This window comes from Astatotilapia calliptera, chromosome 18, assembly GCF_900246225.1.
Source record: "Astatotilapia calliptera chromosome 18, fAstCal1.2, whole genome shotgun sequence".
NCBI lineage: Eukaryota > Metazoa > Chordata > Actinopteri > Cichliformes > Cichlidae > Astatotilapia > Astatotilapia calliptera.
Window position 1 is genome coordinate 9,677,077 of NC_039319.1, and position 23,453 is coordinate 9,700,529.

A 23,453-nucleotide genomic window follows, 5' to 3' on the forward strand; every position below is an offset into this window, starting at 1 on the left:
TTTTATTGCGCTTTTTTCCTTCTTGGGTGATTATCTATCCATCCATATTTTTACTCATAACTTCTTTTCCTCATTTGTTAGAACTGTACTCACCACTTTATAAGCCAGCTAAAATTCAAGCCCTCCTAAGGGTCCCTTTGATTTATCAAAACGCTCAAGATTCAGGCTAGTTCATCTACTCTTGGTTCTGTGTGATCCCAAGCACAGAAGCCACACCCACCCGGTGTTCAAAACAGCCGTGTCAGAAGAAAGCTGGGTTTAAGGGTGTGTGAGGACTGAACCGTGAATCAACTAAAGCTATTCTAGCAGAGTCAAAATCAATTACTTAGTTCCTAAAAATGATGTGAAGAATTTGCTACCAGTTTGCCAGGGTTCAGGGTTTGATATAAAACTGAGAAAAACACAGATTAATCCTGCTGAGCCAAACTCAGGGTGACTTTGATGGCTGATAACAGAGGAAGCACGGATATAGAAAAACTTATTTTCACATACTTTTATTTCCACGGTTCTCCTAGCATTTTTTAACATTATTATTTTATTTTTTTACATAAGAACAGACTGTTATACACAGATATTGAAGCAGGGCAAAGGGGATGAGGGAAAGAGACAAAAACCATACAAAATGGTGTCTACTCAAGCACAACAAAATCTATGTGTATAAAATTGTGTGGGTTGCTCCACTGTGGTGCACCAACCACTACCTCAATTATTTATCTTTTTTTAAATAGATTAATAAAAATACAATCTTTTAAATGGACCTTTAAGGTGGACTGCAAAATTAAAGATCTAGAGCCATGATGACTGGATCAATAAAGTAGGACAGTGTGGGTCAACGGAGCCACGCAGGAAGGGAGAAGTTGTGGCCAGGTTAAAGGTCCCTCCCCCACGCCAAAACAACAGCCTCTTTTTTTTTTCTCTTAAAAATGGCACACAGCATCTAGCGCTGGCTACTTTTCACCATACACTTGTACACTCAACATGATCAACAACGGCACACACTGGGGGCGGAAAAAGAAGAAAACAGGTGTTTGTTGTGTATTTTCCGTTCACACGCCTGCCTTCGGAAATGTTTGCTCTCCGTGCTGTAGTGCTTCTTGTTAGACATGTTTTAGTGGAGAGAGCAAAGGAAAGGGAAACAGATGAAAGTTTGTTATCTGTGTGTGTTTGAGAGGTGAAGGGGGTGTAGAGAGCAGCGTTTGTGTGACAGTGGTCGTGATGGCTCCATGCTGAAACATGGGAGCTCGATCCGTTTTAACACATACAGATTTGTCTGCAGAACAAAATGTGGATCTGCAGCCTGGGGAAAAAAAGAAGAAAACAAATGAAAACAAAAACAAAACAAAAAACACTGGCTTCAACCACAGTGTCTGCTGAACTTCACCTGCAGCACCCCAGACGTCTGCTGAGGACACCGCGGCTCATAAATACTCAATCTACGGATACCTAGCTAGAACATTTTCACTCTTGCATAACACAGAGACCACATACACGCATAAAACCACCTATGTGTATCTCAGTTGATGACTTCACAGTCCACTATGACGTGCTGGTTGGCCACCCATCACCATTAGGTGGCGCTTCACCAGACTGATCATCAATCCTCCAGTTTTGAAGCAGCACAGGGAGGTAACTGGAGGGCGATGGGGGGGAGAAACGGGGATACAGGACAGCCCTGCTGGAGTCACGGAGCTCGGGAATGTCGTGTGCCTTCTATTTTCTTTTTTTGTTTGTTTTTAAAAATAGTGTATCGTTTTCAAATCACGGATCCGTTGAATAACCTGGCTGAGGTTGAGCAGGGCTTCCCCCCCCCCCCTTTTCTTTATTTTTTCCTTTTTGAAATATTTATTGAGGAACCGTCATGGCCACCCTTTGCTCAAGTCAGGGAGGTCAGTTACCAACAGCCCCCCCACCAGCAGCACTGGTCTGCTCTGAGGACCCCGGCTGTCTGCCTGCCTAATGGCCTTCCTGCCTGGCGGCGGGTTAAGCGGTTATCTTGGACTTGAAGGATGGAGCCATGCACAGAGTGGCCTGTGGGATATGTGGAGAGAGCCTGAAGCTAGGGGTGCCTGGGACCCTGTCATCTGTTGGCTGGGAAGTAATTGGGGTCCAGGTAGTTGTAACCTGTGCTCTGCGGCAGGCAGTAGTCCCGGTCCAGGAAGGTTTCTGCCTGGTACACTGGCTCCAGGTGGTGGTTAGGCTTGTGGGTCTCAGTCTTGAACAAGCTGGAAGATAAGGAAATGATACTGTAAGAACCACATATAAGCAATTTTCCAGCAAGTACATTTACTTTGACATATTGGGTCTCACACTGGAAAATTTTCACTGAGGGCTGTTTCCCCATAGATTTATATAGAACTGGAAGCCTTTTTATAACTACACTGCCACTGTGGCAGTAGCTATTTAAAGAAATGCACGTTTAAGGCACTTCAGTACTGTCTTTCTTTTTTAGACCCACGAACTACAGCCATCTTGCGTTCCATCTACCATCTATGGTAACTACACGCCATCAGACAGGTAAATCACGTGTTGTACTGTGAGATTAACTTGTAGTGTACAAAAAGAAAAACATGCAAAGTCAATGATGACTGCAGGAACCTAAAAATGTTCTGTGGAAAACCTTAAAAAATGAAACAAAAATGGGGTTCAGTTTAAACTAGCTTTTAGTGGGGGGATGAATGTTATTTAGTGAATGGCATACCACAAACAAATGCAAAACATCCTGTGTTTTCATTTCCACCATGTTAAATGTGTTAAAATGTCAGCAATATTTTCATCATGGTGCAAAGCGACCAGCACTGTGTATGACTGTTTGGTAATAAAGGAAGTAGAGCTGACCAGTCGGAGCAGTTGGAGCAGAAGTCAACAGAGTTGTCAGGCGGACAGTCCTGACAGTGCCACCGCACACCCAGGATGGGCTCCATACCACAGACGTCACACTGCACAAAACAAACACAAACATATTCATCGTCCACAGAACACACTCCCACAAAAGTATGAACATATTAACACCTTCTCTACACTACAAACTTGTTTCTGAAGGCCTTGGAGTAATTAAAAGAATTATTATTCAACAATGCCATTAAAATGTGCACATTTCTTAAGTTCATTTTAAAGCTTTAGGCAGAACTACTTCCAATATTTCACAGCCTCCAGTAGTTCTATTGGGACCTGTTAAAATATAGTTGTTACAGTTTATTTATCGTCTTATGATAACACATTAAAAAATAAATATTTCCTCTGCCGCCAACTTGAATTTATTTCCCCCTCAGGGTGCGACTTAAATGCATAACATTTTGAGGGAACATGTATATGCAGATTCCTGATCTTAATGTCATCACGGCGCAGTCTTTACCTTATAGCCTATGTGCCGGATCTCAGTCTTATCCTCCTGGATCTCCTGGAGCTTCTGTTTTTTCAGACGTTTCAGCTGTAAAAGCTCTTTGTATTCTGGCAAACTTCTCAGCTCCACAGGTACACTCTCTTCATCCTGTTCAGACAAACAGGATGTTGTTTGACAGTCATCAGGAAAACCACGTACATAATATTTCCTCAACAACTCCAAGGATCTAATCTAGATGCTTTTTACCCTGCAGACTTATTTACAGCCCGCAGCGATCAGTCTAATTTTAGCTGGACACAAGCAACGTATCGATAAGAGAGTACATACTGTCTTTCAGCCTAAAGAACAAGAGTGAAAAACATGGTGTCCTTTACAAAGACACAGCTACCTCCAGCTATTTGTATGAAGAAAAGAATAAAGCAAACAAAATGCAGCGTTTTATTTTACAACAAAAGCATCACACTTCTATGTTTTGACAAGGAACAGCTTTGTGAGTCCAGTTAGGCTGCCGACGCACTTTCCCTCAGCAGACTTTCAATCTTCCTGCAAATGCGACCAAAATAAAAGACAAGCTGGTGAAGCGAGAAATTACTGTGACCCACGCTGGCAACACCTTTTTGACTTTACTCCATACCGGCGGTGTCAGAGGTTTCGTTAATGCGCTGATGGAGACGGTAGCCTGTGTACTCAGCAGGCTGCAGCGACCTGGTTTCACTAAAAGGTTACTGCCATCAAAGGCAAGAGAAAGAAATGTCAGCTCCTGGATAATGGCGAGCACCAGGAGTCGCGCAGTTCAAACAGAACGAAAGGAAAGTCTGGTCAGGTCCCCTGCTCTGATTTAGGCATTTTTAAACAGAACAAGCAGCCGTGATTAGAGTAAAAATCAAGAGTTAAATGCTTCCCTTCACCCAAATGTGCTAAAGTGGAGCTAAAAAGAACAGTCTCTAAAAAAGCATACGCACGAGAGCAGAAGAGGAACACAGGTGCAGTAATTTTATTTAAAACCGCTTTAAATGAACTATTCAGGTATAGAAACAAATTCCCAAAAGCCCGTAACACATGCTTTTAGCAGTCTTTATCCTACAGGTCACTGCTTACATGAGAAGGAAGAGGGTAAGACTGTAAACAGACAGAAAAGAGGAGGAGTCATGAGGTTCATTATGCAGTAAAGTGACAAATAAAATGGGAAGAATCAGTGAAAACATGATAAGTCACAAGAAAGAAAGAAAGACAATAAACCTTTGAAAGAAGAAAACACACTGAAAGACAAAAGACTGACCGAATCATCAGCCGAAGGGTCCTGCACACTGTTGTAATATGCTGAGCGTTCATCATCTTCATCCATGTAGACTGGAGGCTCGTAGGAGGTCAGGAAGGTGGACGGCCGGTACAGGTGTTTGTTAAGGTGATGCTGCCGCTTGCTGGATGCCTGGAGAATAAATAGGGTTTGTTAGAAGAGCGTAAACAAGGCAAATATAACAAGCAGTTAACAAATTAAGTATGTTTGTTGTCTCTAAACTACAGGGTTGTGCAATATGAATGAAATTAGCATTATACTATTATAAAACGCACCCCTGGTGGTTATAGTCTTGGTGTGGTAGTTCATTCAAAACCAGATATAATCAAATGTAATCATAATGTCCAATTTAAATGGAAAACAACAGCTGTAACACAAGACAAAGAAAAGCTTTACTAAATGGCAAAAAAAAAATGAAGACAATCTTAGTTGATACTGTCAGCACATCTACAGTGATATCAGCATACGGTGGCTGAAAAGTACAGAGGGACTGCAGCACAGAAGAGATGTTTGAGGCAAACACGAAATGGATGACATTGCATTATTTGTCCACTTGAGAGCAATAAAAAGCTTCGTTTTCAACATCACGTTTTATCACCCTGTTCATATCTTTGCCAGCAGGCACAGAGTTTAATCCAGTCTCCAGCGAGCGCCACACAAACTCCCATTCTTATCATTAAAATACCATTTAACTGAAAGCTGATATGACAACAATGAATTAGTTACCCAGCATAAACTTTAATATTCAAAGGCAAAACCATTACTTTCAATGAGATTACTTATTCAGTATGGCTATGAGAGGGGGGGTATAGTAATTGAGTTACCTTTTTAGTGTACATGCACAGGTTGGGTGTTCTTCCAGGCACAGGGATACCAGCTTTTGTCAGTTTGATGAAGTACTTTTGAACCCTACTGGCAACCTGGAAGGTTTTAAAAGGAAGATGGTTCTGTTAATCATTTCCAACTGAGGAGCAGCTGCTTGAAGCATAGGAGCTCTCTCTCTCTCTCTCTCTCACACACACACACACACACACACACACACACACACACACACACACACACACACACACACACACACACACACACACACACACACACACACACACACACACACACTCTCCAGGTACTTGTAGGGGGTGCAGTTAACATACAAGTCAGCCTGCCTTTTACCACTGACAAGCGTACACTTTTTCGATTTAACAGTTTGTTTTTTGCGATTTCAAAGTCACAACAGGACAATAAAAATAAAAGGAAAGATGCTTTTTTGAGCTTCTATGAGATCAAATCTTTTGGTGCATACATCTACAAATATTCTAAACTAAGCTGCTATAAAATGTAACTTAATTGAAGTTGATCCTCATTTTCTTCGTCACCTGTTTTGCTGTTCGATTGCCCAACTCATCAGCAATCTTCTGCCATCTTCTGGATTCGACTTCCTCAGGTGGGAATTTAACAAGAAGCTGCTCCAGTTTTCTCTATCAAAACACACAAAACATCAGGTTAAAATTATTGCTTCATTCTTTAATGTTTTTAATAAATCTAACAGGTGTTGACAAAAATCATGTTTTGTTTATTTGGTGGGGCGTTTTTCATTAGAGGGGATAAATGAAAAATACATAGAACTGATCACCTAATCATGGTAAATCTAAATTAAATCTATTCAATTCTATTTTATTTACATAGTGCCAAATCACAACAGCAGACACCTGAGGGTGTTTTATATTTTATGATGAAGTCCTACAATAATACAGAGAAAGCCCCAACAATCAAATAATCCCCTTTGAGCAAGCACTTGGCGACATAAAGTGCATAAATTAAGACGTATTAATAGCGCTGTACCAGTTTTAAACAGGTCTTAAGTATTTATTTTCTGAATTATGTTTGATTTCTATTTTACTTGCAAACATCCAGTTTTATGACGATCAACCTATAACAATCTAAACCACTCTTATGACAAATTGTTGCAGCGTGCTACAGAACATATGAGCTCTTACACTCTTGCTACCTACCTGTTCTTCCACAGTCCACAGCTGGTTAAATGTGTCGGGTTTATTTGGATGACAAATCCTCCCCCTGATCATCTGTCAAAGCACAAAAGTGGCAGCCATGTTAGAAGACTGACACAAGACAAAAAATAATGGGCACACCACCATTTGAAGAGCTCTTTACATATGAACTGCCTGGCACGCTGAGTCAGTCAGTTTGACAGAGAAAGCCTGGCTGTCAGATGTGACTTGAGATGTGTCATTGGGAGGATGCAGAAAAACACCAACTCTTTTGAGTGACAAACAAAATCCTGTTAGGATTCAGAGAGTGTAGTCTGAGAAAATGCTAATGTGTCTGCACAAAATAAACAGGGAGAGCAACAGAAATAATCAAGGAGTTGTTTTCTTAGTGCTAAGTGCTTTGCCACGTCTAATCCCAGCAATCAATTAAAAGTGAAACCTTGCTGCCGATACCATGTGGGAAAACACAAACACGCACACACAAAACAGAGGCTAAGAATAAGACTTAATCAGAGGAGTGGGGGAGAGGTGTGCTCCTCATGTTTCCATAGATACCATCCTTTGTGCTCACATGCGCTGCATGTTTAACTCTGCCAAGAAGTAAGAATATGAGGTTGGAGGAGGTGTAAAATAACGTGACGATTTGTAGGGTGACCTGCAGGAGATCAGTGACTCACCAGCTCCGGCTCTTAGAAACTGATGTCACAGAACCTGCACTAATGATATACTGGGAGATAACTGCAGCTGTGATGGCAGCACCTTGTGAGTGTTGTGCAGAATCTTTTAGTAAGGACACTGAGGTGTACCTGCGTTTGCCTGCCGTTCTCGGGCGCGTCACTTGTGGGTAGAGGGGAGTACATTGTGGAGGATTCACCTTCCTTCTTGGGCTCAACGGGACTTTTTGGTCGAAGAGGCAAACCTGGATAGGGAGAACAGATGTTTCCTTTGACAACAAGAAAGGAAAAAAAATGCACATACACTTGATAATCAATCTATTAACAGCTCAAGTCATTCACACGTGCCTTTGTCAAAGATCAACTTTAGCCGCCTGGTTTTCCGTTTCTTGTCGCAGAATTCTCTTTCAAAATCCCCGAGGCCTGAGGTGTACTGCTCCCAGGCAATGTCAGGAAGCTGGACAACATGCTGAGGACACGGCAAGCCTAGATTCACCTGAGGATCGCACAAATCAAGGGCCAAAGTCAAGTTGAATCTTTAGCCTAGTTTTACTAAAGCACATCACAACAGGAGAGGAAAAGACATCCACTATAGTCCCCCCCCCCAAAAAAAAACTCTACTGGGAATGCTTTATACACTTGAATCTGCTACTTTTCTGCTGTGCACTTCCAGGCTTTGTGCACAGCACTTAGCTGCACCAAAGGCATTGTTACCCGTTTTTGCAGCTGTTCCACAAAGCTGATGGGATCGGCAAGCGCCTCTCTCTGATGACGCGCCAATGTTTCAAGGTCCAGGATGGCCTGCGTGCGCTGAGCCTCGAGAACTCCAATAGTCTGCAGCAGTCTCTGATAACTGACACAGTGGGGAGCAAGGTTAGGCAAGAGTAGAAGGAAGACACTGCTTACATTATTTAACCTGACACTTGCAATGCTGCAGTGCATCAAACTTTTAGACCACACACCATGCATAATTCAACAATGTTGCTGAGAACCTAAACAGTTGCACAAAACATGACCCATTTTCAAAAAGTTCCAACCTATTCTGCAAAGAAAATATAAACGGTATTACTGACTCCATCTATGTGATTATCACCACAGTGGCTGGAGACTATGCATCTTCTTAAACCAGATGCTATAGTAAAAGCCTAACAAGTGTAGAGTTACTGATCTAATGAAGCCCATTAGGGACTCTAACTGCACATCTCTCAGATTTCAGACCAGATATCAAAACCTGTGCATGACAAACATTTGGGTTTTGAAGCACTTCAGGAGCCTTGAGTGACCTTTCCTCTCACACTCTCTGGGGCAATGGGAGAACTGCAAACTGAGCTGTCAATGACTAATTGTGCTAGTGACTCAGAGTCCTTACAGTGCGAGCAGAGCCCCAGGAATTGACAGGAACGTGACAGCATCCTACACAGCTATAAAGTAATGCAGGTGCTCAGTGGAGCAGAGTGGATCAATCTCTACTAACACAACATGAATGAAAATCAATGCACAGGACACAATTTCTACGACAGAAGTCAGCTTTGTTTAAAGTTGTGTTGGGCTTCTTGGCTTGTACAGCATCCACTTGATCTATGCATCGATGAAAATTCAGTCTGTCTATGCATTAGTGGCATCAAAACTACTTTCTGTGATACTAAGCGACTGTGATTCAATGTATTAAAAAAAAAGGAAAAAAAAATCTGCAAAAGAAAGCAGTGAGAAGATCCATTTTGAGGGAGACTTGGCTCTTCTTCTCACCACTCTGGACACTTGGAGAGTGTCCAGAGACAAGTCTGGTGTTCCATTGCCACCTACTGGGCCCGAGGTCCACTGACAAACATCACTGCCAAAGAAAAGCTGGCCTGTACAATATTAGTGCAATGTTAATGTCTGATAATTGAGAACAGGGATCTACTTAATATGTTTAGGACAGAGACATTCGTCAAAATCCACAAAACTGGTGCAAATATAAGATGTATGAATCAAATTTGTGCCAATTCTCCACGTTCAGCAACTCCAAAGTGCCTCGTCATGCCTTCCTAAAAATGACTCCTGGCTGCATTGATCGGAGGCTTTGAAATTCTCCTTACTCAGCACAACCAAACCTTGGCATGGCACCGAAACTTGATCAAATTATCAGGCAACACAAGAGCAGTGAAATCTTATTCTAAGCCACTATCCAAATATGAAACATTTACGGATATTAAGTGTTCAAAGACAAAAGAACCCCAGCAGATTATGTCTCAAAGTCCTCCTCTACCCCTCCTCCTGTGAAGATGTACAACAAATCAGACGACCTGCCACAGCGCAGTTAGCAGAGCCTGACTGAGCGCGGCATGGGACATGTCCACCAACATAAACATCTCATCTTTCAGGACAAATAACAAAAAAAAAAAAGAAAACCACAAACAAAGATCAACACTGAGAAATCCTTTCTCTAAGAAACAGCTCAACGTACCGAGAGAAGAGATGACAAGAAGCAATCAGCATAGTAATTTTACAATCTCCTCGGGCTTTGGAAGAGTGACAAGTGGCAGTTAATTCACACAATAACAGTCCCAGATTGAAGGTGGAAATTAACTGCTGAAACATGGGAAACCTAAACAATAAGGCGGGAGCTATAGTTAGACGTTCCCGCAATTACTGGTGGACATATTTAAGCATTCTGTCTGCGAGTTGGCGGTGTAAAAACCCACGAGCTTCAACAGTAATTCAGCTTGTAAGCTTGAAAGCAGACTTGTAATCTGCTTTCCAAAAAGACTGTTCAATGTTTTCTTTTCATTATATTTACAATGTATTGTTTGTTTGTTTCAAACTCTCCATTCTAACGTGTGATGCAACCAGGATCTTCACACAGACTTCTGTGGGTGTATTCATCTTTATTGCACTATAGTACAATTTCTGAGCTGTTTGTCACTGACTATGTTTGGCCCTTTTGCACTCAGAGGCTCCTCTTTGGTGTTTCCATACATTACTGCAGTACAAGATCTACTTTTGAAGGCTTATCTATACAATGTTTATATGTATTTTGTACATATCTTGTGTAAGAGTGATAAAAACCTCAAGCCAGAAATAGGTGAGATACACTGCCCTGCTATATTCTTATATATTTCATACAGACTTGAACAAGCTCCCCTATAGTTGAACAGGGCCTACATTGTGAATACTGCTGAGAATCGGGACTAGGGCTGGGCCATATCATACAGTTCATGGTAATACCGGTATAATGTTGGGCAACAATAAGGAAATGAAATATCGCAATAGAATACGGGTAAAACGTGCATGCGCAGTGCCTTTGTTTTCAGACGCACATGGCGGAAAAACCATGGCGGCGACGTAGAATGAGAAGGGCGAAAGCGGATCGTTGAATAAAAACGGATGAACCAGAATTGGTTTGTAAAAATGCTGCAACTTCAGTGGTGTGGAACTGGTTCAGCTTTCGTCCGTCAGATACACAACAAAGCACTATTTTTGGTAGAGCATGCTAGCGGGCCGTCGTTATTACCGTGTTTTTTGGAAAATACGGCACACTTAAAATCAATCCTTTGATTTTTCTGAAAATCGACAGTGCCCCTTATAATCCCATGTGCTTTATGTATGAATTCTGTTTGTGTTTACTGACCTTGAAACGATTTTATGTACACGGCGCTCGAAAATCTGTCAAATGTTTCAGTACGACTTTGCTAAGCTACGAACCTGCACCGCTTGATGGATTGTCGGAGCACTACGGCTGTCGTAGGGAGGAGCCTCGCGGAGTGATACGTACTGTGCTTCAACATAATATTACCGTATTGTGTGTGTATAACCTCTTTTTAAGTTTTGTGGATATTATACATGATTATGCTGAGGACATGTCGGCCAGTTTCCACTGGAAATGCCTTTTGGTTAAACTGTCAGCCAGGAATTTGCATTTGCACTGTTACGTTTTTATATAACTTTAATGCACATAAAAAACAGCTGCTTGTTTAAGTGAAAATACATTATTAGTGCAAAAAACCCCATCAAAGTTGTGGAGTTGTAAAGTATTTTGTCTAGTGTCAATTATATCGCCAGTTATATCGTTATCGCAAATTTTCAAATGTATATTGTGATAAATATTTTTGGTCATATCGCCCTGCTCTAATCGGGACCATTTTTATTCGTTTAGCCTTTTTACCTAACTGTTCTTTATTTATTTTTTTGTTTGTTTGTTTTTTGATGACTACAAAGCATATTTGTAATTTAAGATATATAGTAACCACCCTGCTCTTTTTCTGACTGTTAATTATAGGGTATAGGGTTCAGTTACATGTTCTGACTGGATCCTTTTCCTATGTGATAACACAAGTACAAGTTACCCTAGCCAGGCAAAGGTTAATTATTCATCCTTGAAGGAGAAACGAAGGGTTATTGAAATCATTAACAGAAAAGGAAGAAAAATATTGCTCTACTTGTCAAATCTTTGCCTTTTTTAAAAAAAAAAAAACTAAATAGTGAAATTTTTACCTATTCAGACCTCAAATGTATCAAGCCAGGGGGTTAGAGGTTTTCAATAAGGAAAGGTCATAGGGTCACTTCACTTTAAAGAGTCAAAATCCAAAAACAGTTTTCATATTATTTGTATATAAACTTAAAAATGCTGAAGCATTAAAAACATTAGAATAATCTTGGAAAAGAAAAACCCTCAGTACTTCAAATGCATCGCTGGTTGATCAAAAATATATTGATAAACATTTGCAAGAGCTACATCAACAACAGATTAAGAGAGCACAATCCACAGGGGAGCTCCCACATACTCTTTGTTGTGTTTAAGAGCCAAGTGGTCCGACTCGAAGTAATACACGTCTGGCTCCTCTTCCTCCTCCTCCTCCTCCTCCTCCTCCTCCACAGCCTGGCTTTGTGTCAACTCCTTGCTGTGTTCGGCCTCTTTCCCCTCTATAAATCCACCATCCTCACCACCTGCCCTGTCCCCAGGATCCCCAGACACCGGCTCCTCATTGGAGTGGCCAATAGAGTCTGAGGGAGCTGGCTCTTCCACCATAGGGCAGTCCTCCTCCTCCAGCCCAACCACCACCTCCCCCTCTTCCCTCAAGGGACCATTGTCTCTGGGAGGAGAGCTGGGCTTGGAGGAGCAAGCTTTTCCACTGGACACAGCCCTTCTGGGTGAAGTCCGCCGAGTGTATCTGTGTTCATAGAGCTCTGTGAAAGAGGTGGATGTGCTGGAAATAGAAGGGTTGCACTCTGGCTCTGTGGGGGAAGGGGGTGTTGTTAGTGGGGATGTGGTTTCTCCTGAGTTGCTGTTGTTGTTGTGGATTGGACTACTGTTCATATTAGTGGTGGAGAAGGAGGTGGAGGCAACAGATTCCTGCACTGGTGTCAGCAGCCGTCCATTCGTGTCGCTCTCGCTATCCATCACCTGCTCCTCATGAGCCAGACAGAACGAGTCACCTACTACGTCAACCTCCATCTCCTCCACTTCCTGCTCCTTGGCCACTATCAACTCAGGGACAGAATCATCCAGAACACCCTCAGATATTGGTGCAGATGAGGATGGCAATTCTCCTGAGCCAGAAACCTCCATATGCCCAGGGACAGAGTTTCTACAAGGCACAGCGGGATCAGGGGATGAGGGAGTCCCTGTCTGACTGCCGTTGAGCAGGGACGAGAAATTAGTATCAGGGGTAGGATTTGAACTAGACTTTTCACCAAGCGTGTTTGATTCCTCTGTGTTATTTTCTCGGAGTCCATTAGAAGCTTTGTGGGCATTTGGGAACTGAGAGGCCCCATCACACTCCACATGACCATCCTCTGCATCGTCCCCTGTGAGCCCACCTTCCTGTTTACTGAGGATAGGTGAGGCAGGAACTGTGTTAGCAAAGTTCTGGCTGGGTAATTCCTCACAACTGTTGTCCTTGCTAAGCTCTGGGACTGAGTCAGGACTTTCGGGTTTCACAAGCTCAGGGTCCTTCTCCTGTCCCTGAGACTCTCCAGAGCGAGAGCATCGCTTGGCCCTTTTAATTTGAGGAGAGGCATCCCGCGCCCCGTTCCCTCCATCACAGTTCTCTGACTTTTCAGGGCTAATGTCTTTTTCTAAACATGACTGGCCTCGCTTCCTGGAACTGGTCCATTGATCGGCCTCTACCAGAGAAGCATCAGAGTGAGTTACATTTCCCTGCAACAAGGCCTGTTGTTGGCCATCCTGCGAATAAGTGTCCGGTGTCTCATCATGCTTTGTCTCCTGTTTAGCATCCTGCTTTGACTCCTGCTTAACGTCTTGGTTTGACTCCTGTTTTGTCTCGTTTTTTGATTCCGGCTTGACGTCCTGTTTGGTGACCTGCTTCGACTCTGGCTTGACGTCCTGTTTGGCGACCTGCTTTGACTCCGGCTTGGTATCCTGTCTGGGAACCTGCTTCGACTCCGGCTTGACATCCTGTGTGACGTCCTGCTTCGACTCCGGCTTGGTGTCCTGTTTATTGTCCTGCTTCGACTCCAGCTTGACGTCCTGTGTGACGTCCTGCTTCGACTCCGGCTTTGTGTCCTGTTTGTTGTCCTGCTTCGACTCCGGCTTGGTGTCCTGTTTGTTGTCCTGCTTCGACTCCTGCTTGGCGTCATGCTTCGATTCCAGCTTGGTGTCCTGCTTGTTGTCCTGCTTCGACTCCTGCTTGGCGTCATGCTTCGATTCCTGCTTGGTGTCCTGCTTGTTGTCCTGCTTCTTCTTGGGCGAACGGGCCCTTGGCAGTGGAGACACTGAGGTCTCCTCTGGCTGGGCGATGCTGCGGTTCCTGAGGGTTCGACCACAAAAGTTCTCATCCAATCCATTGAGCCCCACTGATGACCTTGTGACGCGCGAGGAACGGGATGCGGCCATACTATGGCGAGTGCCTACAGTCTCCTCATCTTGGTGCTCTCTCCTCTGCAGCCAAATGCGGGCACCTGCAAGATACACATGGAGAAACTTGCACTTAAATGTCAATCTAACAACTGAAAGCTATAAACATATGCAGCTCACTGTTGCATTAACATCACAGTTTTCAGTTTGACTGGTTTCACTGGACTTGCATGCTAAAAATGAATGCATGAACAGTACCCTGTGGTGTTTCAAACAGAAGCATGTACCAGAAGGCCTTTGTTAAATACCACTCGGGTCATTGCTCACACCAGAGGGGTATTGATTTATTCTGTCATTGTAGCTAAGCAACACCTTCTGTCCACAGGCAAATCTAGATGTCTTATACCAGGTCAGTACACAGGGAATAAATTCAAAAAGGGGGGGGAGATCTTACACTCGCACAAGGAAACAATCATGTCAGATGTTCCTTTGTGCCTAAATGATCAATCAGTCTGTACACACGCCTCAAATGGCACAGCTTTGAGGCTCATTTGTATGTGACTACAGCTCAGCAAGCATTTTAAGATATGAAAAGACCACAAGCACAGAAACAAGGCGTTTAAAAAAAAAAAATCCATCACACAGATTGTGTATGTCTGTTACAGCAAGGGAATATGTATTTCCTCCTTGCAGGCATTTCTGTTTTTTGTCACAAGTAAAATAAATGTAGTTTAAAGGTTGACTGATTTCTGACACTATAATTCTCACATCCAATTCAACAGAGATAACACTGCAGACACTGTTTTGTCATCATACACTGCAGGCCATTTATCTCTTCATAACAGGTGTGCCAACAGGCTGCTATCCTTCCAAAACTTATCACAACATACAAAAATTAAAATCCTCTGGGAACAAAAATTCTACATATAAACCATCATCTGCATATAAATGGAAAGCCATTTTGTGCCTTTTAAAAATAGAGTAAAGGGGGGATGAGATATAGGGAGAAAAGCAGAGGTCAAAGTATTAATCCCTGTGGTACCCCACATGAAACTAAAGCTGAGGATGATCTGAAATCCAAAGGACTTGCACAAAACGTTCTCTCAACCAGGTAAGACCTAAACCACTGAAAAGCAGTACCACGAATACATAGTTCATAGTACCGTCAGTAGCTAGTTATTACACATGTAATATTACACATCAGGCAAAGTGTCTTCCTAAAGTCTACCCATATTTTTTTCTCCATATACAAGAAAAAGTCTCAAATCATCTTAATATTTCTCTTCACCTCTCTCTGATGTGATCCATTTGTGTGGGTGATGGCTGACCCGCACTATATTGAAAATACAATAGCAACTCATCTGCAACTAAATGGTAAATGAGCTGGTTCTTATACAGTGCTTTTCTACTCTACTTGAGCACTCAAAGCGCTTATACACCCAATTACACACATTTGTACAAGCACTTTTTCTACGTAAAAGTGGGTTTTTTTAATCTAACATTCAGCCCCTGATTATCTGGTGACTGCAATGAAAAAAAATCTGTTTGCTGTCGGATTGCAAGTAGCTGCGGCAACCAACTGGTCACCCAGAGACTGAACCTCAACCTCTAGGCAATCCCTTATGGCTGCAAGTCGATTACAAAGGTAACCTATCTCCAAACAAATTGTCGTCTGACTCTCACTGACTGGAATCACTCTCAAACAGACTAAAGTGCAGACACGGAAAACTGGAGACCCGACAGCCAAGTATTCATTCCTGTAATCCTTCTTCCAAGTTCACCACCTGGTGCACATGGATAGTTTGTGCATTATAATGTAAATTACCAAATTTCACATGGACCCTAGCAGACTGTCATACAGTTCATGAATACAGACAGATTCCCAACACATTGCAATCAGCCTGAGTCAGTCTGCACTGATGGGCAAAACTTAACTGTTTGTAGTCTGATAGTATCCCTATATAAAAGCAAGACTGCCAATCACTGATATCATTTTGTAGTTAAATTGCCATCACACAGCAACTATGTCACAATTTGTAGAGGTATTTATTAACGTGTTTTAAATCTATGAGATTCTGAATGATTTTTAATGTGAATTTCTCTGTATATAGATGGCAACGGATTTGCCATTTTCACCAATTTATCACAGTGAACTGTTGTATTGTCTCAAACAGATTTCATGTAAATGCTAACTTGACCCAATTGATTCGCAAATTTATAGCAGACTTGTTGCTCTTTTATCATCATTTTGATTGAGTAAAGTTGCTTCGAAGACTGCAATCAACTGTGAGTGGTTGCAGACGTCATCATCATCTTTGAAGCAATTCCACGGCAGCAAGATCAGAAGTTCATTGCACACAGCTGCAATAATTTTAGTCATGCTGCAGTCTCCAACCACTGTTTTTTCACAGGTGATTGCAACATGAGGGAAAAGGAGAAACTAGTGCCACTATTAGGGAGTTAGGAAAATAATGGTTGAGTCGAGCCTGATGTTATATTAAACATAAAGAATGATTCCCAGCCTCTTCCTCAGGCAGGCCATCGTTTTAATTTAACACTGATATCAGCAGAGACCCAAAGCATCGCTATTAAATCAGTAATACAAAAAACTGGATCACTGCATCTCTAATAAATTCACACATATAGACAGCTAGTTCTTGTTTCTCTCAGCATTTTTTTTTTTATGAAGCATATTGCATAAAGATCATGGAAACAAATTAATACAATTTCTCTCTCATATATCTAACAAAAGTCATGGAAGCATTGAAAAAAACAACAACGAAGGAGCTTTCAAATTGTAATTACAAAAACAGTTTACACTAGATTATGTTGTCTTACAAAGTTATTAAAACAAAATAAGTCAATTAACTCCACAATCAACAACTTCAAAAAAACCCCAAACCAAATACATAAATACCTTACTCTAAGTACAAAGTATTAATAATCAAGTTATAATTGCCCACAGAAAAATGCAGCTAATGAAAGGGAGATTGTAAAGTTCCTGCTCCAGTTAGGAGACTTGCTGCTGACACATCCTCTGCATCATGGTCCAACTAATAAATCTAACCACAAGGACAATAAAAACAACATGTTAGAGGTCATATTAAAGTGACATTCAGCAAGGTATGATCTCACTGGATGTCCTTTTATAGATGATGGGAAACAGTAGTAGCCATATATCTTGGGGACAAATCGCATCAATTAGCGCCATGGACGAGGTGCTCATTTACATTAATTCCCAGTACATCAAACTGTGAGCCGACCTCCGTCAAAACTGATTTAAAAGCTCCTTGTCTCCCATACTCGGACAGTCCCTCCCTTTTCCCACACTGTGCTAACACAGCACCATCAAAGCCACAGAGGCTACTCCGGCTACAAATACATTTTGATAATACTCCTTCAGGGAGCTAACAATAGTCACCTGAAATGAACACTACCACATGCACATATTACTCACACTCTGCTAAAGAGCCCAGCTGAGAAAACTAATGTGATTTGTCCATGCATAAAATAAAAGAGAAAGAAAAGCAGAAAACGGGGAGCAGGAGGAGCAGGTTTTTTTCAGACAGAGCGCTCACCCTTTGACTCAACACGACAAAACTAATTAAGCCGGCTCATCTAACCTGCTCCCAAAAACTAGGAAAGCTAATCACTACATCAAAAATAATTAGTGCTACAGCTGGGCTGAATAACTTTATAAAACATTTGATCACACTTCCACCTTCCTAATAATTAACACGTTCCTGGCTTAACTCACAGGGCCTATCTTAATAGTTAATATTAAGTTCAATGTTGCATTCGGGTACCAGATTCCACAGTTATTAAATTAAAGTCGTCATTACATTGTAAATCTGACTAGCCTGCCCAACATCAGGTTCAAACTACAGTCAGACATGCCTAGCAGAAGTGCAATGACTGGAATGTTATAAAATCAGGTGACTTGCGTATTTTCCCATCCCGGCTGTTACCGAGTGGGTACAGACGAAGGCGTTCTAGAGTAACAAACATTAAACATCCTCAATGACATGACTCTCCTTGGCTGTGGAGCCTGTAGTTAGCAGGCATTAAACTACTCGCCACAACAGTGATTTCCTAAAGTATAAACACTGTGCAAGTTAAAGTGTGTTTATTTTATTTAAAAGGGACATTAACATGAGCAAATGAGACACATTTAGACGGCTTGTTTCATTTTCATCTGCAGTACCCAGCAGGCTAACTGCATTTAGAGAGAGCAAACAAAAACAAACAGAAAAGAGCAAGAATTATTTGAATGTTAAAAGATGTTACCATATAACATATTAAACGAACGTTAAAGATCATTTACAAAACAGCACAGACAGAAAACAACACAAACATGACTACTGAACCAGAGGCGGTGTCACCGTTACAATGACACCACTTCCTATTATGACAGCATTTTTGATTATCCAGGAAACAGTGATTTATAAAAAGTATGTTAGTCAGTTCTGTGGGTATAGTATTCCAGGTATGTGCTGCTCCATAAGAGAAAACAGTCTGCCCAGAAACACTTTCTCAAAAAATACAAAAACAGTTTAGATCAGTAATTGCAAAAACTAGCAAATATAAATAGATTTATAGGAGACAGAAATTCACAGATTGTTTATGTTGCAGGGTTCAACATAACCAATGGCTCTATGGCCCGGGGCCAGTAAATATATCTGATTAGTCAGCTGCTGGTCCATTTGAGTGTTTCCATCACAGCAAAATGGATGAAGCAAACATTTGATTGTCCATCTTTTTTTTTCTTAATGTCAGTATTTTCCCCTTGTAGTCTAAAACAGTGGCTTTCAAACATTTTATGACCAAGTCACACCAAAAGGCAAGCCTTCATACCATCTGTACTATCTTCCAGTTGTCTTTTAAGTTGTATACTGTCAGATGACAGCATTCTGGATACCACATTTTCAGCATCTGCAACTACAAGACACCTACGATTTAGATCATTCCTTTTTTGTGCGAAAAGAACCATGCATCACAATATAGTTGACACAAAATCCCAAGGCACACCTGGATTTGTCTCAAGGCAAACTAATTGGGAGTAGGGCTGGGCCATATTATACCGTTCACGGTAATACCGGTATAATGTTGGGCAACAATAAGGAAATGAAATATCGCGATAGAATATGGGTAAAACATGCATGCGCAGTGCCTTTGTTTTCATACGCACATGGCGGAAAAACCATGGCGGCGACGCAGAATGAGAAGGGCGAAAGCGGATCGTTGAATAAAAACGGATGAACCAGAACTGGTTTGGAAAAATGCTGCAACTTCACTGGTGTGGAACTGGTTCAGCTTTCGTCCGTCAGATACACAACAAAGCACTATTTTTGGTAGAGCATGCTAGCGGGCCGTCGTTATTACCGTGTTTTTTGGAAAATATGGCACACTTAAATTCAATCCTTTGATTTTCTGAAAATCGGCAGTGCCTCTTATAATCCTGTGTGCCTTATGTTTGAATTCTGGTTGTGTTTACTGACCTCCAAACGATTTTATGTACACGGCGCTCGAAAATTTGTAAAATGTTTTAGTACGACTTTGCTAAGCTGTGAAGCCACACCGCTTGATGGATTGTCGGAGCATTACGGCTATCGTAGGCAGGAGCCTCGCGGAGTGATACGTGCTGTACTTCAACATAATATTACCGTATTGTGTGTTTATAACCTTCTTAAGTTTTGTGGATGTTATACACGGTTGTGCTGAGGATATGTCGGCCAGTTTCCACTGGAAATGCCTTTTGGTTAAACTGTCAGCCAGGAATTTGCATTTGCACTGTTACATTTTTATATAACTTTGATGCACATAAAAAAAAACAGCTGCTTGTTTAAGTGAAAATACATTGATGATTTTATTTGCACTAATAAAATTGCGGAGTTGTAAAGTATTTTGTCTCGTGACAATTATATCGTCGGTTATATCGTTATCGCAAATGTTCAAATGTATATCGTGATAAATATTTTTGGTCATATTGCCCTGCTGTAATTGGGATTCACTGATATAAAAGTGTAATACTAAAGGAAGCATATGAAGCTATTAAAAGAATGCAGAGCTTGTTAGTGCCACAGGAAAACACTGAAGGCGGCTATGACTGTGAAGCAGTCGTGAAGCTGAACCTTCACACATTTGCAACTGAAAATAGAATTGTGCACAAGCTAAAATACATTTCAAGGTTAAAATTATATAAGGTTCATTCCAACAAGTGCTTCTTTTTTCGGTAAAAAGGTTGATGAAAACAGTCATTATAACACAGGTGTAAATTATGGTGGAGCTGCAGCTTCTACACACACCCCAAGAAGCAAATGGGCAGTGTTTGCTTCCGTGGTGGAGCCTATACCTCCTAACATTTGTTTTAAAGGTTTTGTTAGCACCTACCCAAAACAGAAATCTATAAATTCTGCAATATTTTATAAATTAAGCTACTCAGCCATATATAAAAATATTAAAGCTTAAAATGTCTGTCGTTCCCCAGGGTACATCACTGTGTTAACTTTTGCTGCAGACCAAACCTGCTTGGAAGCAGTTTTTGATGGAGATTACAAATGAGCGTGTGTAAAATTGCCACATACTGACAAATAAATCCTACAGAAAATAGGATCACCACTCCTGGAAGAAACCTGAGACCGCAGGGTAAAGATAGTCTGAGGGTCTTAAGTTTTTCAAGAGCCCTGATAAGAATCAATAAGAAATATAAGTTACCAGAATCAACTTTAGTCATGCTTTTTTCCCCATTGCGACAACTGTTAAATGATTCTATTGTTCTATAAGTCTTAATTATATAATCCTTATATAGAACACCAACTTGTACTTATTAACCTTAAAATAAAATCTGAGAAGGATGAGCCTACTTTGAATTTATGTTATTTATTTTGTACTTGCTCTTAAACAATTAAACACCACAGAGGCTGCAGCTGTAAAAAATAAGGCTATAACTTTCCTGCTTTCCTTAACTTTCCTTTCCTGCATGTCTAACATAAGAATTTAATGGAATATGCAGTAATCTGTCAGAATCTCATGTGTTAATGACATAGCCACAATGCTGATGTGTCTATTAACTTACACGGTTACCATTTTTCCTTCCATGCTTCAATTAGGCTAGACTTTATTAATACAAAAATCAGTGGCTGTGCTGACAGCAGACCTGTCCGTGTTTGCGGCTGGTCAGACGCTGCTGCCGCCGCCGTACCTTTCTAGGGAAAGGAAACTCTTTTATAGGATGCTTCGAGCTTTTATACCCACCTTTTTATACCCACTTGAAAAAAAGATATTTTTTTTGGTGATAAACCACTCTGTGACTAAACTGCTCATAAGTCATGCCAGCATTACAGCCATTATATCAGATTAAGAGCCACAAGAAGACACTGTTTTGGTTAATTTGCATTTTCTCTCTCTAGTATATGAGAGAGTAGACTCAGCCAAGGATACATGGTTGGGATTCATGTTTGCTTCCTATATAAACATTTGACTGTGATGTATTCTTCTCCATGAAATAAGATGTATTAATCTCCTGATCTTTCTAGAAACACACCAGCCATTAAACCCACAGCTGCCAATTTACCACAGTAAGGTGTGACAGTGTTATTTACAGTACTAACACCATATTGCAATGTACAGTCACCGATCTTGACACGCCGAGATCAATTTGTACTCACAGATATCCAGAGCATAAGCAAAGATTTTGAGTGTGAAAGACATTGTATGTAATTAGAGGACCCATGTGTTACTGTACTCTCAAATCAACCCACTTCCTGCCCCTCTCTAAAACGCTTGTTTGGTTGTAGAGTTATGTTAACACGTGGTGTTTTTGCCTGCACTGTCTTGACAGATGTCTCATTTGCCATCACATAAAGAAGCACTGCTTTCACTAAGATAGCAAGCCTGTAAACTCCCAAAGCTGTGCACTAATAATAAACACGCAACTCACGAGCAAACTCAACTGTTAGCAAACCAGCTAATCTAAACGTGGGTAACAGAGTTTGGTATGATGCATGTGTTTTCCGATAAATAAACGAGCTCTGTGCCATTTTACCGTCCTGCTGGGCTCATCGTCTCCGCTGCCGACCTGAAGTTCAGCACTTCCACTGGGCCTACTGGCAACCAAACATCCGCGAAGTGGTGCTGGTGCACATTCCGATGAGAATCGCTCAAATCCCTACATCTCAGCTAAATCAACTGCCGCGAGCTCCAAGCCCACGAAGTTGGGAGGCACGAGGATGCTGTTTAAACTGACGACGAGACTGGACGGGGGCGCAGCAACAGCAGCAGCACGTGCCAGCCGGCTGAGTTGAAGACTAGTTTTTGCAGCAAAAAAAAGTTCACGATTAAAACTCACGACCACACGTCTGGACAGAAACAACCCAGTTATTTCACAGGGAGATTGCGAATTAGCTAAACGTTAGCATGCTCCAACTTCCAAGCAGACCTCAGTTGACCTAGCATGCCGTTTAGCGGGCTAACCATACAAAACTAACTTACCGTTAGCTCTCGGGGGTTAATTTAAAAAATATATATATATATATATATTAACACTTGAGACACCAAGCCGCAGGCTGTGGCACCAGCAAAATTAAATTATAAATTATTATACACGCTCCCTGTGACACTCAACGGACAAGTGTGCTGCAGTCTAACGGAACATTTTCCCCTCTTTCTGTTGTGCTCGACTAGTTAGCCAAGTTGGCTAACGTTACCTGTGCTAGTTCTCCCGTTAAGAGAAGAATCGTGGCGATTCCTGATGAAGCCCCTCTATTACTGACACCTAGCACATGCTAGCTAGCGCGACATCGGACAGGGGCGTTAAAGCCACAAATAAGACAGCACGTAGATGGAAGAAATCGCCGCTAACACGTTTTCGCCGAGGTTTATATGTCCAGCACTGAGAAGTAGCATGATTAGCAACCAAGCACTTGGTAACCAGCTAGCAGCCGAGGCTAGCCGCAGCAACCTGGCATTAGCTCGGCGAGCTAGCTGATTGTTCCGCGCATAACTTTGCCGATGTATTTGTGTACTGCCAGCAATGGCGGTCACACACATTTTGAGTGGGCTAATAAATTCAGGTTCTGTCGTTTGCTCCACCACAAGCAACGAACTGGAGGCACACTTCTAAACAGCTTTTGTAGCTTAAGAATTACACATACCTCACTTCCGTAAATTTGCTGCACGCTCGGCCGCAGCCATGTTTTCAATCCAGTCAACTAGTCGGGGTGTGTGAGCAGCAAGCGCTCTCTCGTCAAAATGCAACACTATCCTGTACATTTTTAGAGTGCCTCTCACTCTGCAACATTTCCTAATTTATGGCTTATTGACACTTTAAGGAGAAACAACA

At 41.7% G+C, this 23,453-nt stretch overlaps 1 protein-coding gene across 4 annotated transcripts; it reads right to left on the reverse strand.

The window, feature by feature from the left end:
• zzz3 (zinc finger, ZZ-type containing 3) lies at positions 1-23,429 on the reverse strand. Of its 4 annotated transcripts, none has more exons than XM_026149058.1 (12): positions 23,266-23,429; positions 12,081-14,217; positions 8,032-8,170; positions 7,666-7,813; positions 7,450-7,562; positions 6,647-6,718; positions 6,011-6,112; positions 5,462-5,557; positions 4,620-4,769; positions 3,353-3,487; positions 2,836-2,936; positions 1-2,222 (listed from the first exon to the last, which is right to left on the reverse strand). In XM_026149058.1, the coding sequence occupies exons 2-12, from the start codon at positions 14,150-14,152 to the stop codon at positions 2,078-2,080; spliced, it is 3,273 nt and encodes a 1,090-aa protein (XP_026004843.1). In that variant the 5' UTR covers positions 14,153-14,217; positions 23,266-23,429; the 3' UTR covers positions 1-2,077. The 4 variants fall into 4 exon arrangements, with proteins under 4 accessions (XP_026004843.1, XP_026004845.1, XP_026004844.1 ...); XM_026149060.1 differs by lacking the exon at positions 23,266-23,429 and adding an exon at positions 22,819-23,235; XM_026149059.1 differs by lacking the exon at positions 23,266-23,429 and adding an exon at positions 22,158-22,795.
• Between the last annotated feature and the right edge of the window lie 24 nt (positions 23,430-23,453).